Genomic DNA, 14,221 nt, shown 5'->3' on the forward strand with positions numbered 1-14,221 from the left:
CCTAGGCTGCCATTCAGTCCCAGTTGGATGGCGTCCGTACTGGACTACTGCAGCTTCACAATGCTCTGTGCGACGTGAAAGACATCCAGAACTCCCTAGCAGATGTCAGTAAGGACTGGAGGCAGAGCATAAACACCATAGAGAACCTAAAGGATGTGAAGGATGCTGTGGTACAGCACAGCCAACTGGCCTCTGCTGTAGAGAACCTGAAGAATATTTTCTCAGGTAAGCACGATTGCCAGTTGTGAAGTTATAGCACGGTAACATTGACTTCTATATGAGCTTGTTTGCTATGTTGTCAAAATCACTTCTCACCTCACAAGCCTGTGCAATTACTGCAAGGATGTCCATGCTGTCATACTATGTAATTTATGTGTATCCCTCTTTGCCAACATACACAAACATTACTTCCTGTGATTGTGCATACCTCATCAAGAAAGGCAAGACAATATTGGAGCGCTACAGCTCTTTGATGGCATAGGGTAACAACTACTGATTTTTACTAGTTTATGTTTTTCATAAATAGTTGATGTACTAGTACAGTTTCATCTTTAGCTGGTTATCCATGGCAGCCCTGTTGTTTTAAGCTGTAAGCTGTATACAACTTACATATCACTGTAGAACAGGTCAAGTTCTTCCATAGGGATGTCTAACCTGTTAGGCCTTTAGCTGTTTTGTTCACAACTAGTTGACTACTCCCTACAGCTCTTACAGGTGACTTTGATAGTCGACTAATTGACTTGTTGATGAAACCCCAATTAAGAAGATAACCTTGTTGTTATATTGGTGCTCATGCATATATGATCCCATCCCTGCAGTTCCAGAGATTGTGCAGGACACCCAGGACCTGATCGAGCAGGGGGAATTGCTCCAGGCCCACCGCAAGCTGATGGACCTGGAGCGCTCGCGCGACGACCTGATGTACGAGCAGTACCGCATGGACAGCCGCAACACGCACGACATGGAGCTGATCCGCCGCTACTTCGGCCAGGTGCAGTCGCTGTCCGACGAGCTGGCCAAGCAGCTGTGGATGGTGCTGCAGCGCGCCATGGTGACGGTGCGCCGTGACCCCACCATGCTGGTGTCGGTGGTGCGCATCATTGAGCGCGAGAAGATCATCGACAACCGCATGCTGGACCGGCAGAAGCAGACCACCTTCATCCCGCCAGGCCGGCCCAAGAGGTGGAAGGAGCGCATGTTCGAGGTCAGAGCCCACTATTTTTTTTAATTTCATTTCACGGTAGTTTAACTCTCCAGCCATCCACCCTGCACTTATGTCTAGTCAGTGCATTATAGCATCAATGGCCATTTGCTTGGCTGATATTACAAGCAAACTGTGTCTTCGATAGGAGTTGAAGGAGACGGTGAGTAGACGCATCGAGGGCACGCAGTCTGAGACGCGCGACTCGGACAAGATGTGGCTGGTGCGTCAGCTGGAGCTCACGCGCAAGTACGTGCTGGACGACCTGATAGTGGTGAGCAACCTGATGGTGCAGTGCTTCCCGCCGCACTACAACACCTTCACCAGCTTCTTCCACAACTACCACGACGCCGTGGCCGCCAACGTGCGCGAGCTGGCTGCTGGCGACCTCGAGGCTAACGAGATCGTCTCGCTCCTCACCTGGGTCCTCAACACCTATAGCAGGTGAGATGAGGGGTATACAGGGTGGCTGGGGATTGGGTAATTGACTGTATGCCACGGCAGGCTCTCCCAAATTTCCGCTGGAGCGTCAGCTGGGTTGTAACAGCATCTTTTATATTCTGCTCTTTTGTGTTCACTCGGACATTGACAATCTTGTTTATGCCCAACAGGGCGACTCTTTATTCAACTGAACACATAAACACATAAATCCTTCACCATATTAACATGCTCATTGACTAGGTGCAACACCCAACCAGGTCTGTGTAAACAGGTAGCCTACACTAAAGGTGTTTTTATATAGAAATCACGCAATATTCACAGGGAGAAGAGACGTCTTTATGGAGCATTATTTGTCTAAAAGAGGCGACAAATTAACAACATAGCCACTACAACACAGCTGAAGCTCCATTGGAACTTTGAGCTGGTTGAGAGCCTTCCATGGCATATACTGTAGTCGATTGGACAGTGAAGGTCATGTTTGGATTTTATTCTGTCTCAACGTCAAACAAATTATTACTAGACTTTTATTACTGTGAGTTTACACTGTAAAAGACTTATTTATCCTCTTGATAAGTTTAATAATCATTACATCTGTACATCACCTGTACCAGCTGTGATAGGAGGTTGCAAAGGGTGGCGTTGGGATTTTCTAGGAAAGTGAAGGTCACCTGTTTTGAGGGAATACAATTATTACTACACTGTTACAACTGCACTGTAAGAAACTGTACAAATTTATTTATGTATTAACTAATGTGTAATGATTATTTTGCCAGTGGTCTCCATGCCTGCACCAATAACTTCGTGGCTACTCCTGAGCACTAATAAAAGGCCATGCTTGCATGCGAGGCCGTGCTACTCTGATCTGTCATGAGTGACATTTCCATTGTCTCCTCTTTCATTGCAACAGACTTTCCAAGCACAGTGAAGAGCAATTAACTCAATATTTAAAGCAGAGCTGCCCTGTGGCACGATAGGAGAGAAGAAGTAGGGAGGGGAGTGTTTAGGGGTTTAGCTAGCAGTGCTGGTGTGCTGCTACTCCAGCCAGTGCATACAGTATATTGCAGAAACAGCACAGCACATTGCGTGCACAGCCAGAACTGTGGAGAGGGATCGAGAGAGGAGAGAGGTTGATGCACACAGATCAACACACAAAAAAAGAGAAACGGATATAAACACAAATGTGCTACACTGCAACACACACACACACACACACACACACACACACAAAATCAGGGGGTATAATCAGCAAGGCATACTTCATATTCAGGAGTACAGTATACAGTTTCACATTGTATTGTGAGGGGGAGTCGTTCACGTTCACAAGTCGTAAGACTTGAGAAAGGCCATTGGCCGAAACGTCTCTTATTAAACCATTGTGGCATGTGAGCAACCAGAGAGGGCTCCCTCTGTTTTTCATACACTGTAAACACACACAGCAGTAGCCCAGAGCAAACTGTGGGCAGAGTTGCAACTTGTGAAATGCATAGCTTGTGCCCATGTTACTTGCACCGACTCCCATACTGTTAAGTTAGTTACTTTAGAATGAAACAGCAGAGGATGCCCAGTCATCCTCAAAGTTGTTCTGAGGCTTACGGCTTTTCATGTAAAAATTTCTTTCCTTGTGTGTGTGTGTGTGTGTGTGTGTGTGTGTGTGTGTGTGTGTGTGTGTGTGTGCGTGCGCGCAGTGTGGACATGATGGGCCACCCTGAGCTGAAGGAGTGTGATGTCACTCAGTTGGAACCTCTGCTCACCCAGGACGTGATTGATGAACTCCTCAGCAAATACATCCAGACCTTTACCGTGAGTACATAGGACCCACTACTCCCTTCAGAATAAGGAACATTCACTGTCAGGCAGATGTGGATCTTCCTATATCTGTGTGATCTGCATCAATCACTTGGTAACACGCACTACTTGCAACAGTGACTTTTAATGACATATGCTTCCTGTCATAAGGATGTAAGAAACGGAAAAAAGGGAAATTGGAATAAGAAACTTCATTTGTCGATGTGTGTGTTGTCCATTAACATGGGCGTGCAGTTTGCTTGTGAAGTGCTGGAAATAGGCGTGCAGTTTGGTTTGACGCGCAGCTGCCGAACATAGCCGTATTGGTCTCTACTGCTATTTTGATGAGACAAACCCAAATACAAATGTGCCCAATTAAAAAGGTTATTGCAATTGTATAGGGCTAAAGTTTAATACTATACTATGCACTACTCATTCATTTGAGCTGACGACGTGTCCCTTTCTCTCCACCTTCCTCAGTCCAACATCACTGGCTGGCTGCGTAAGGCCCTGGAGACAGATAAGAAGGACTGGATGAAGGAGTCGGAGCCCGAGGCTGACCAGGACGGCTACTATCAGACCACACTCCCTGCCATCGTCTTCCAGGTGGGACAGCCGCACTGATTATAGTCAAGCACAAGGACTCTCTCATAGTGTTGATATAAAGGATAACTTAATAGCTTTTATTTTACATTTATGAATTAGGCAGATGTTTTTATCTAAAGCAACTGGCGACTCAGGAACGCCAACCAAACTACAGTGCTACAAGCTATATAGATATACACATATTGCATATGTACTGTATATATTTAGCATTGAGTTATTCTTAGCCGCTTGAACAGTCTTTAATTTAAGGTTTTGCCTCTGGTCCTCCCTCTCCCTCTCTCTATCCAGATGTTTGAGCAGAATCTGCAGGTTGCTGCCCAGGTCGATGATGCGTTCAAAGAGAAGGTTTTGGATCAGTGTTTGAAACAGATGTGCTCTTTTCTAAACAGGTGAGATACAACCCATTTTACTACCTGTTATTTTACATTGGTCTTTACATGTGCAATATTTTGGTCATTTTAGCATAATAATAACTGATCAAAATTATCAGATATAAATGTTGTACAAACTTTTCTCAAACAAACAAAGTTTTCTCTCACTGGAGTTTGGATGAGTGGCGTGTGGAGTGTTTTTATTGTAAATTAATAGGCTATGAGGACTTGCCTGTCCCTGCCACAGATAAGCCCATTTAATGCTCCCTCATCCTCGTGCCCCCAGGCCTCAGCCTGTTGGCACCTTCTCAGTTTTCAAATACATGCCATCAAACTTGTCACTGATGGTTTTCATTTCATTACTCTGGAGAGCAGCTGTAATAGTCAGTATAATCAGAGGGTTGAAGTGAAGGATCTTTGGTACAATATGATAGCTCCTCCTAGTGTTTTATACAGGCAGAGATAAGGACATCCAAGTATAAGTATAAGTATATTCCTTTTTGATCCCGTGAGGGAAATTTGGTCTCTGCATTTAACCCAATCGGTGAATTAGTGAAACACAGCAGCAGTGAGGTGAAGCACACTAATCCCGGCGCAGTGAGCTGCCTGCTACAACGGCGGTGCTCGGGGAGCAGTGAGGGGTTAGGTGCCTTGCTCAAGGGCACTTCAGCCGCGGCCCACTGGTCGGGGCTCGAACCGGCAACCCTCCGGTTACAAGTCTAGAGTGCTAACTAGTGGGCCACGGCTGCCCTATCCATACTGCATACGAGACATTACATACAAATACTAATATTGAAAATACTAATTTATAATACTAGATGTGAAGTCCTCTGTCCTAGATAAATTTATAGTAAATAATTCACATACTTTTATTTTCACTTTTATAGGTACAAAGAAGAGGCGATCAACTACAAAGAGGAGCACTTGAAAGATCGCCAGCTTCCACAGAACTATGTCCAGTACATGATTGCCATCATCAACAACTGCCAAACGTTCAAGTGAGTGTCAGCAATGGAATCTATGTACTGGCTTGGCCTTTGTTCTATTCTGCATCAGTTCACTTTAGTAATTTTGAAGATCACTTAACATACTTCTAATAGATACAGTAATACAGTACACTTCGTTGTTTGGTCAGTAGGTTTGGATAGAGCAGAAGCTTCTGCTAATGGAGTAATGGCATTGTAAAGTGGATGTGATCTGCCTCTCCTTAGGGAGTCCATTAACAGTCTGAAGAATAAGTACTCCAAGTCTCCCGTGGCCAGCCAGTATGACGAGCCCATCGAGAGGACCCTCAATGAGGTGGCCAGAGAGGGTTGCCAGTTCCTGCTGGATGAGGTCTTCCTAGACTTAGAGGTGGGAGCCATCGCTAGTTCTGCTTTAATCACCTCTGGGGATTAGTGTTTGGAGCAGCATCAAGGAGTAGGGCTGCATTAATTAATTGATTAATTTATTAGTTGTCAACTATTAGTCAGCAACTTTTTTTTTTTTTTACCAGTTGAGAAGTTTGATCAATTTAGAAGTCAAGATTAATCACTAACTATTTTGGTAATTAAGACGTTTCACAAAAACAAAGCATTTGAGGACGTCGTCTTGGGCTTTGGGCAACACTGGTCAACATTTTTTTTAAATATTCACCATTTTCCAAAGAACTAATTGATTAATTGAGAAAATAATCAACAGATTGATTCATCATAAAAACAATCGTCCGTTGCAGCCCTAGAGTTTTTCTTAAACTAACAAGCTTAAAGTTGCAAAACTTTAGCAAACATCAGGGGCATCACACTCCGCACTGATTAAAAACTTGCTAGCATGCTAACTGGTCTGGCTTGGAGATGTACAGTAGCTTTTGGCTGTCTAAAAACATTTCTTACATTTTTGCTGCATGGTCTGTCACAGACTACTGAACCAATACATAGAGGTACATTTTCGCTTTAACCAACCCTCTCAATGAAGGGAGATTTATGTGTGTTGTGGTATATGAGACATTCTTAAAGCATATATTTTAGCCACTACGTCAGAGAACAAAAAGAAAAAGTAGTGGGTCCAAGTTAATTACCAAACTGTTTTTAGTTCCATAAGATGATTGTCATAGGCTTTAACAAACAGCCATAACGTTGTACTGTTTTTAACAGCATCATCTGTATGAGCTGCTTACCAGGAAATGGTTGACTGGTTCCCATGCAGTAGACACCATCTGTGTCACGGTGGAGGACTACTTCTGTGACTTTGCCAAGATCAAGAAGCCTTATAATCAGGTGCTTAACTATTTTTCTGGGCAATCACGGTTATCTTTAAGAGCGGCAAATTATTGATCCCCTGCTGACCTGCGTGTGTGTGTGTGTGTGTGTGTGTTTGTCCACGCTGATGTTTCAGGAAATGACCAGCGAGGCGCATCGGCGTGTGGTGGTGGAGTACATGAAAGCGGTCATGCAGAAGCGCATCAACTTCCGCAATCCTGAGGAGCGCAAGGAGGGCGCTGACCGCATGATCAAGGAGGCTGACCAGTTCAAAATGCTCTTCAGGAAACTCTCCGGCGTATGTACCACAGACACATACTGCTGTAGTGACCCGCTGGCCGATAACAAAGAGGAAGGGAAAATAGTTACTGTACAACCCCTGCAGCAGATATTCATTGAACTTCTCTTCAAATGTTAATGCACTTTTTTATTATTTATTTCATGTATTTCATGTTTTAGGGATCCTAACTATGGCTAGTGTCTGTTTGTTTCTTCAGAATTAGAATGGTCACATGTAACTATTCTCCTAAGGGAATTGTGAATTACTGGATAAGTGGGATTGCGAGTCATATTTGTATTTCTTATTGTGAATTATACCAATGCATAATTTGAACCAGTCATGTTTCTGTAGTTAGTAGAGATGTGTGTTTTCTTTTTTTCTGTGTGGTGCAGACTGAGGAGGCAGACCGCCTGTGTGAGGCCATCTCTGCCATAGCGGAGGTGTTCAAGCTGAGCGACACCACCATGCTCTCTCTGGAAGTGTCCACGCTGGTCTCCAAATACCCTGATATCAGGTCAGTCATGCTTACCACACACACAACACACACACACACAACACACACACACACACAACACATCACACAACACACACACAACACACACACACACACATTGTTAATATCACTCTGTTTGGACACTGTTTATATTTGCATGTTCTATTGCAGCCTCTTTAGATGTACTCTCTCTTCTGTAGCTATATAGTCTCTCAGTCTATTGTTGTCCTGACCCCGTGTGTCCACCCTGTGACTGCCCCTCTTCAGGGAGGATCACATAGTGGCCTTGCTGGCGGTGCGCGGGGACGCCAGTCGGGACACCAAGCAGAAGGTGATCGAGACCTTCAACCAGACCAGGCCCTCGAGCAGCATGGTCACCCAGCCCATCTTCAAGGACATCACCGTGCCATCCATGTCCATGACATCCATGACCTCCATGACTGTGCCTAAACTGCTGAAGTAGCTCAGTGGAGCCAGGCCAAGGGATCCAGTCTGGGGTGCTTCAGGAAGAAGGAACACCTCCGTTCCTTTCATATGCACTTTGAGGGGAAAAGGAGAGTTGTTGCCACAGATGCAGTCTGTTATTGGAGGGTAAAGCCCATGCGCTGGAGGCTGCCTTGAACTATTTGTCAAAATGATCATGAATGATTACTTGACTTCTGGACTGAGAACACTAAATGCGCACCCCTAAAATGTTTCTTTTACTCTTAGTTTCCTTGCTTTTTTTTAATCTTGGCAACCAGTTGCTCACTCTTGTGATCTCTCACATGTGTAAGATAAACCGAAGCGATCGAAATTGTTTGTGTGTGTGTGTGAGTGTGAGATTCTCACTCATTGCTTTTGTCCATAAGTGTCTATTAAAAGTGATCTCTTTTGCCCTGATCTTCTGCTCCTTGCCTTTCATATCCCATATCATAAACACATCTGCCATTCCAACTAAATGCACTTTGGTTATGTGATCTAGGCCACCCAGCAAAGTGTAAGAAAAGCTTTTGCACACATTTGTTTATTATTCTTCACATTAGTTAGGTACAGTAGGTAGTTTGATTGGTAGTGCTTGAGGACAGCCCCTTACTGCAGCTTCATTTGAACCCAAAGGACCATACAAGGTTGTCCAGATTGATGCATTTCCATAGGGTGTCTGCCCAGTGGGGTGTACTACGAATCTCGATTAGTGGGTTAGCGAGGTATGTTGCGCTCAAAGCCAGGCTATGCTGTGACACGAAAGTGGATCTGTTTTAGTGTCGCTATATCACCATGGTGTCTTATGCTGTCAACCAAACCTGGTCGGGAGGAGGTTATGTGCTAAGTTATAGCTCAAATTGTGTAATCTACCGCACACTGACCAATCAACTGTCTTAAAAACGAAGTTATCTCATGTGTAGGATTCTGTCATATATCTTACAGGTGGAGCTCCGCCTCTACTAACATTTTGGAGCTCGAATGCGCTTTAATAGTGCTGTGCGTGCAAATATCACACTATGGACGTGCATATCATACAACAACTGATGACAATTGATTTATTTGATGTTAAAGGTTAGACACAAAAATGACCGCAGTGTAGATTAAGCTATCGCTCATGAATGCGGAAGTAATTGTTTTTAAATAGAGGCGGTCTTCCACGTTACACGATTGGCCAAAGTCATCCCAACACCGAGAACGCGCACAGACCTGAGCTGAAAGCCTAGTTTGACAAATATATCACATAACTGCAATCGTAGTATCACTTAACGTATACCCTTGAGTCAAGGCTTTGTCAAGCCTCGATATGTCTACATAGCCTAGATATGTCTAACGTGCTTCGTAGTATACCCCACTGGGGTGTGAAGACCATAAACCTGATGTTAGTGTTGTTGTTTACTATGCATTTAGTTGATGCTCCTAGCCAGAGTGACTTACAGAGACCACTTACAGGGGCCATTCCCGTGGAGCAACTCAGGGTTAAGTGCCTTACTTAGGGGCACAATGGTGGCAACTGGGAAGTCACAGTTAGACCACAAGAGTACTAGCCTGAACTTTAGGATCCTCGAGATGTAACTGTAGACCCATCAAGCCTCAATATGAAATGGCTGGCGTGACCATCTGAGGACGCTGGTCATGCTGGTGACCAGCCTGCCAAGCTTGACATTGTTGGTGTAAGATGGTCATGCTGGTTTGCTAGAATGACCAACATAAGCTGGCATGGCCAGTTAAACTAGCAATGTAAGACCAGCAACACCAGCTTAAGTGACCAGCTTGAGGTGGTACGACAAGCAAAATCAGATGAATTACTATCGTAAACTGGGTAAACCAGCTGAAAGTATGTTTACGCAAGAGTTTTGCTGGTCTAGCTGGTCAACCATCATAGGGTGGTCAAACAAGCTGGTCAGCCAGCAAACCACCTTAAGCTGATCAGGCTGTTTTTTTTTCCAGCTTAGATGCTCACTGAGTTAATGAGCCAGAGGACATAGCACTGTGTTGTGGGGTATGCATTAAGCAATCCTGAAGTGTAGAGTGGGGTTTAATGAAACATAAATTCATTTTATTATTTCAATATATTATTTTGTATCCAACTAACCTTTTTCACCAAAATGCCCAGGAATACCAAATGATCACATGCTCTCTCAACAGCTCCAAACAAGATGGTGCTCCATGTGATGAGAACGTAGTCCACACCGATGTAGGATGTGAGGCCTATAGTTTGACTTTTGACTCTGGTCATGGTAGTCTGTACAATTTGCCCAGTGTTAAATTACTTGCATGAAGAAACACACAGAGACTATGGTACCCTCTAAGTGGAGAACAGGAAGATCATAGGCATCATCTGCTTCATGGCTTGGTAGTTGTAAGAGAAGCTACTAGACTGTGAATAAACCTGGTGTACAGAGTAAAGAGGTCCAAAACTTGATCGCTGCGGTATATCAGATTTTTGCTTCAATACTTGTCAACTTTGCACAACACAGAAGATACTCCTGAGATAGGATTTGAACCATTATAATGTAGAATCCACAGTACGAAGTTCTTAAACGTGGGCTGAATGATCTCTAGATTTATGCTTTTGATAGATTTATGATTTTAGTATCCATCCTCATTATATAATGCTGTATGTATCAGACAGATGCTTGTAAAATTCACATTACAAAACTGGTAAAAGCCACTACCTCATTGTCACTTAAGTGACATGTGTTGCTGCAAGCATTCAGTAAAAGATGGCATCTGTTAGGTGCTGATCTTTATTACCACAATGAATGGCACATCCTCTACATTTACATTGTCTCTGCTTTCTGTGATTGCAGATGCGGGAACAGTGAAGAGCAATTAACTCAATATTTAAAGCGGAGCTGCCCTGTGGCACGATAGGAGAGGAGAGGAGAAGTAGGGAGGGGAGTGTTTAGGGGTTTAGCATGCCACGCTAGCAGTGCTGGTGTGCTGCTACTCCAGCCAGTGCATACATACTGCAGAAACAGCACAGCACATTGCGTGCACAGCCAGAACTGTGGAGAGAGATTAATGCACACTGGCCCTCTGTGTGCTTGCAAGTACACAAAGAGCTTGGCTCTGCATTCACACTCACACACACACACACACATGCATACGCACACATGCATACGCACACACACATGAAAAGAAAAACATAACCCCCAGAACAACCCTGAACACACAGTGTACATGGATTAATTTGTTACACTCATAAAATGTCTTTATTTGGTTGCACACCCTGTGCATGTCTCAGACCTCTATACGCACATATGTGAACACACTCTCTCTGGCTTTTCTCTGTCTGTCAACACATGCAGCTGTTTTCCATCCATGTATAATATTAGTCATATGACATTCTGCTCCACTCTAATTGGTCTGACCAGGTTTGGCAGCGGTGAGCCGCTGGCCTCTCATTTCCCTTAATTGGATAAATATTTAGGGTACCACTATATATCAGGACAGAGTGGATGTTCCATTACTAAAATCCTTTATTTCTAATTTCTTCTATACATTGTCACCCACACATTACCCAGCTTATCTTTGGAAATAGGAATTTGTTAAACTTGTCTTTTTGAGTGATGTATTTATTACAGTCTTCTGCATATTTTGGTGGTAATTTTCTTATGCTTGTTTTATATGCATTAACTTACATTGTTTACAGACCGCAAATGCTGTTGTACATCAGATCATTAAGATCATTAAGCTTTTCTCTGATATGTACTATAAAAATACATACATAAAGATATTAGTCTAGGATATTTTTGCGTGCTAAATGAATACTGGTTCAGGAACAGCACAGTTAGTAACATACAGCGAAAATGGGTCACAACTCTCCCATGGTCAACAGGACCCCCTGGAGGGGACAGAGGCCTCGATCAGTGCAAGACCCGGCCATTGGTGAGCTACTGTCTGGGACCCCATGCTGGTCGTCTTCCACATAAGCTGTGCATCTTTCCACTCCTGGTGCAGTGATTATATATACTAATGGATTACCGATGTGGCCTATTTTCTATACCATTTTTCACTCATCTGCTGTGGACCTGTTAGTGCCTTAGCTGCTTTTGCGGACCCCATGCTGCGCGGCTTCACTTGAACCTGATGGCACCATCTGTCTCTCTCCCCTGGAGTATTATAGACACACGATGTATGGAGATAGAGAGGAATGCCAGTTCTGCTTAGGACAGACTTAAGATGGAGTTTATATTGCGTAGTGTATTGTGTGTCCTCTCAAGAGAGACATGAGATGGGTGAGGCCTGAAGAAACCAAAGCACACAGTTAAAATGAGTTTGGTTGTTCTCAGAGTCAGTTGGCAATCTCCAAAGCAATCCTCATGGACAAAAACATGGCAGCAGAACCTTCATTAGCGGTAGAGGACAACATATAGAAAGCACCTTGAGTTTCATCATAACACTGAAATAGGCTGAAAGTAGTCATCAGGGTTGTGACTACTCCAGGTCTTTCAGTCATTTGCGCAGATTCATGACCTCAGGCTGAGGCCATGCCAGATTGGGGGTGGGGGGGATTCGCTGATGCATACCGACAGATGCCAGGGGGCTGCGGCATTTCCGTGGTGACAGTAAGCTTGTAGCAATCCGTTGCGTGACAATTCATAATTGTACTCACCTCTCACTGTCCTGCCTGGTATAAAACTGATTCAGAGTATCTCTCTCTCTCTCTCTTAGAGGGAAGCGTTTAATTGGTGGTGGGCTTAAAGGTTCAGGTCAGTGAGTGTGCTTAGCTTCGCTGTGGGCCTTGTACCTGTGTGCCACCTCAGCACACTCCAGGAGGTTTAATTAGGTCAGACACGCATCTCGGTTCCCTGGGTAGAGCATGACGACAGCTAAAGATACGGCCCAGTCCTCACAGCGGTTAGTTGTGTATGTAGTCTCACAGCTGCCATGCATGGACAGGTGAGCCCAGGTGAGCTGATGCTGCATTTCCAGATCCCTGCACTAGAACGGTCCCCTCCGTCTCGGCGCTGCTGCCCTCTGTGTTATGTGTGGCAGATGGTTCCACATAACCACTGCCTTTTTTTCCTGGTTCTTGAAGGGAATGAAGGAACACGTGTGGTTCTAGTGGGGTTGTCTGGATGAGAGAAGAGAGGAGGACAGAAGGGATGTCAGGGGAAGAGAGAAGAGAGTTGTGAAGGGGATGGAGGGATGAGAAGGGGGAAGATAGAAGATGGGAGAGGTGCAATGCAGTGCGATGAGAGAAAGAGCAGCTCGTCATCGTCTCTACAACAGAACCCCCCCCCCCCCCCCCCCACCCCACCCGGTTCGCAAACTCCATGCTGTGACTATGATCCAGGCCATGCAGGGCTGCAGCCGAATCCAGCACGCAAGCTCGTGCTCTGGCATGGCACACACACACGGCAGCGGCACCCACTACCGGATAACACACACGCTAAGGGGCGGGGCAAAAACACACACGACAGACATGTGACCTACGCTAGTCCACGCCCCTGCCGGCCCTCCCCCTCTACGAGAGACACGCCCACTCACTCACACGCACACAGGCGTGCTTGAGTGGCAGCCTCATCACGCCAGCCTAAAGCCTGCAGAGCATCACTGCCATGGAGACCACAGGCACGGGAAACACTGCTTGGTGCTGGGGGTTTGTTTTACGAATTCTTCTGCCTCGCAACATTACAGTTTACAGCCACTGCTCAGGCTTTCTTGCGAAAATAACTCCGGTCACAGAGTTTTCTGAGAGGAAAATTTTTGCCCAATTACTATGGAATGTTTTTTGTGCCAAAATTAAATAAATAAATGAAATATGAAATCAATAAATGAAATATGAAATAAATAATTAAAAGTTGAAATAAATAAATGAAATATGAAATAAATAAATAAAAGATTAAATAAATACTTAAATAAATAAAAGATGAAATGTAAAAACCATATATACAGTACATTGACATTTACATTCCATATGCATGGTCTTGCAATGTGCCATGAAATAAATAAATAGTTCTACGTCAGTCACCCATCAAGGCGGGATCTAGCCGCTGATTGGTTGCTGCCTGAAAAAAAAAAAAAAACTTTGTGAGCATGACTGGCTGATCAGAATCAGAGCCATATAAAGGTAGAGTTGCGACAATGGGTGTTCAAAATTCGTTAAGGTCACGTGGTTCATGTAAACTTCAAATAGTTCCCGGAAGTGATTGACAATGGATTAGAATGCATTAAATAGGCTACTGTTCAATGATAGACAGAGCCACGATTTTGGTTAATTGACAGTCAATAAATGCATTGATATACAATATTTATAACACAGTGTAATTATTGTGTAAACTATGTAGTTATCCTACCATTACAACAATATTAAATTAAATTCCAGACCTTATA

At 44.2% G+C, this 14,221-nt stretch overlaps 1 protein-coding gene across 2 annotated transcripts in view; it reads left to right on the forward strand.

Moving 5' to 3' along the window:
* exoc3 (exocyst complex component 3) overlaps positions 1 to 14,221 on the forward strand; it is a 30,234-nt gene that overhangs the window by 1,100 nt on the left and 14,913 nt on the right. Inside the window, exons 3-14 of one of the 2 annotated variants that reach the window (XR_006031993.1) lie at positions 6 to 225; positions 819 to 1,204; positions 1,350 to 1,645; positions 3,328 to 3,442; positions 3,908 to 4,033; positions 4,322 to 4,422; positions 5,292 to 5,402; positions 5,616 to 5,757; positions 6,537 to 6,659; positions 6,778 to 6,939; positions 7,314 to 7,435; positions 7,682 to 8,218. Coding sequence is in view for 1 of the 2 variants with exons in the window: in XM_042093089.1 (XP_041949023.1) it covers positions 6 to 225; positions 819 to 1,204; positions 1,350 to 1,645; positions 3,328 to 3,442; positions 3,908 to 4,033; positions 4,322 to 4,422; positions 5,292 to 5,402; positions 5,616 to 5,757; positions 6,537 to 6,659; positions 6,778 to 6,939; positions 7,314 to 7,435; positions 7,682 to 7,877 (2,100 nt within the window). In the remaining variant the exon portion in view is untranslated. Of the gene's footprint in view, positions 1 to 5; positions 226 to 818; positions 1,205 to 1,349; positions 1,646 to 3,327; positions 3,443 to 3,907; positions 4,034 to 4,321; positions 4,423 to 5,291; positions 5,403 to 5,615; positions 5,758 to 6,536; positions 6,660 to 6,777; positions 6,940 to 7,313; positions 7,436 to 7,681; positions 8,297 to 14,221 lie in introns of those variants that run through there. The other variant, XM_042093089.1, reaches the window with a different exon arrangement.

The sequence above is a fragment of the Alosa sapidissima genome, chromosome 1 (assembly GCF_018492685.1).
Source record: "Alosa sapidissima isolate fAloSap1 chromosome 1, fAloSap1.pri, whole genome shotgun sequence".
NCBI lineage: Eukaryota > Metazoa > Chordata > Actinopteri > Clupeiformes > Clupeidae > Alosa > Alosa sapidissima.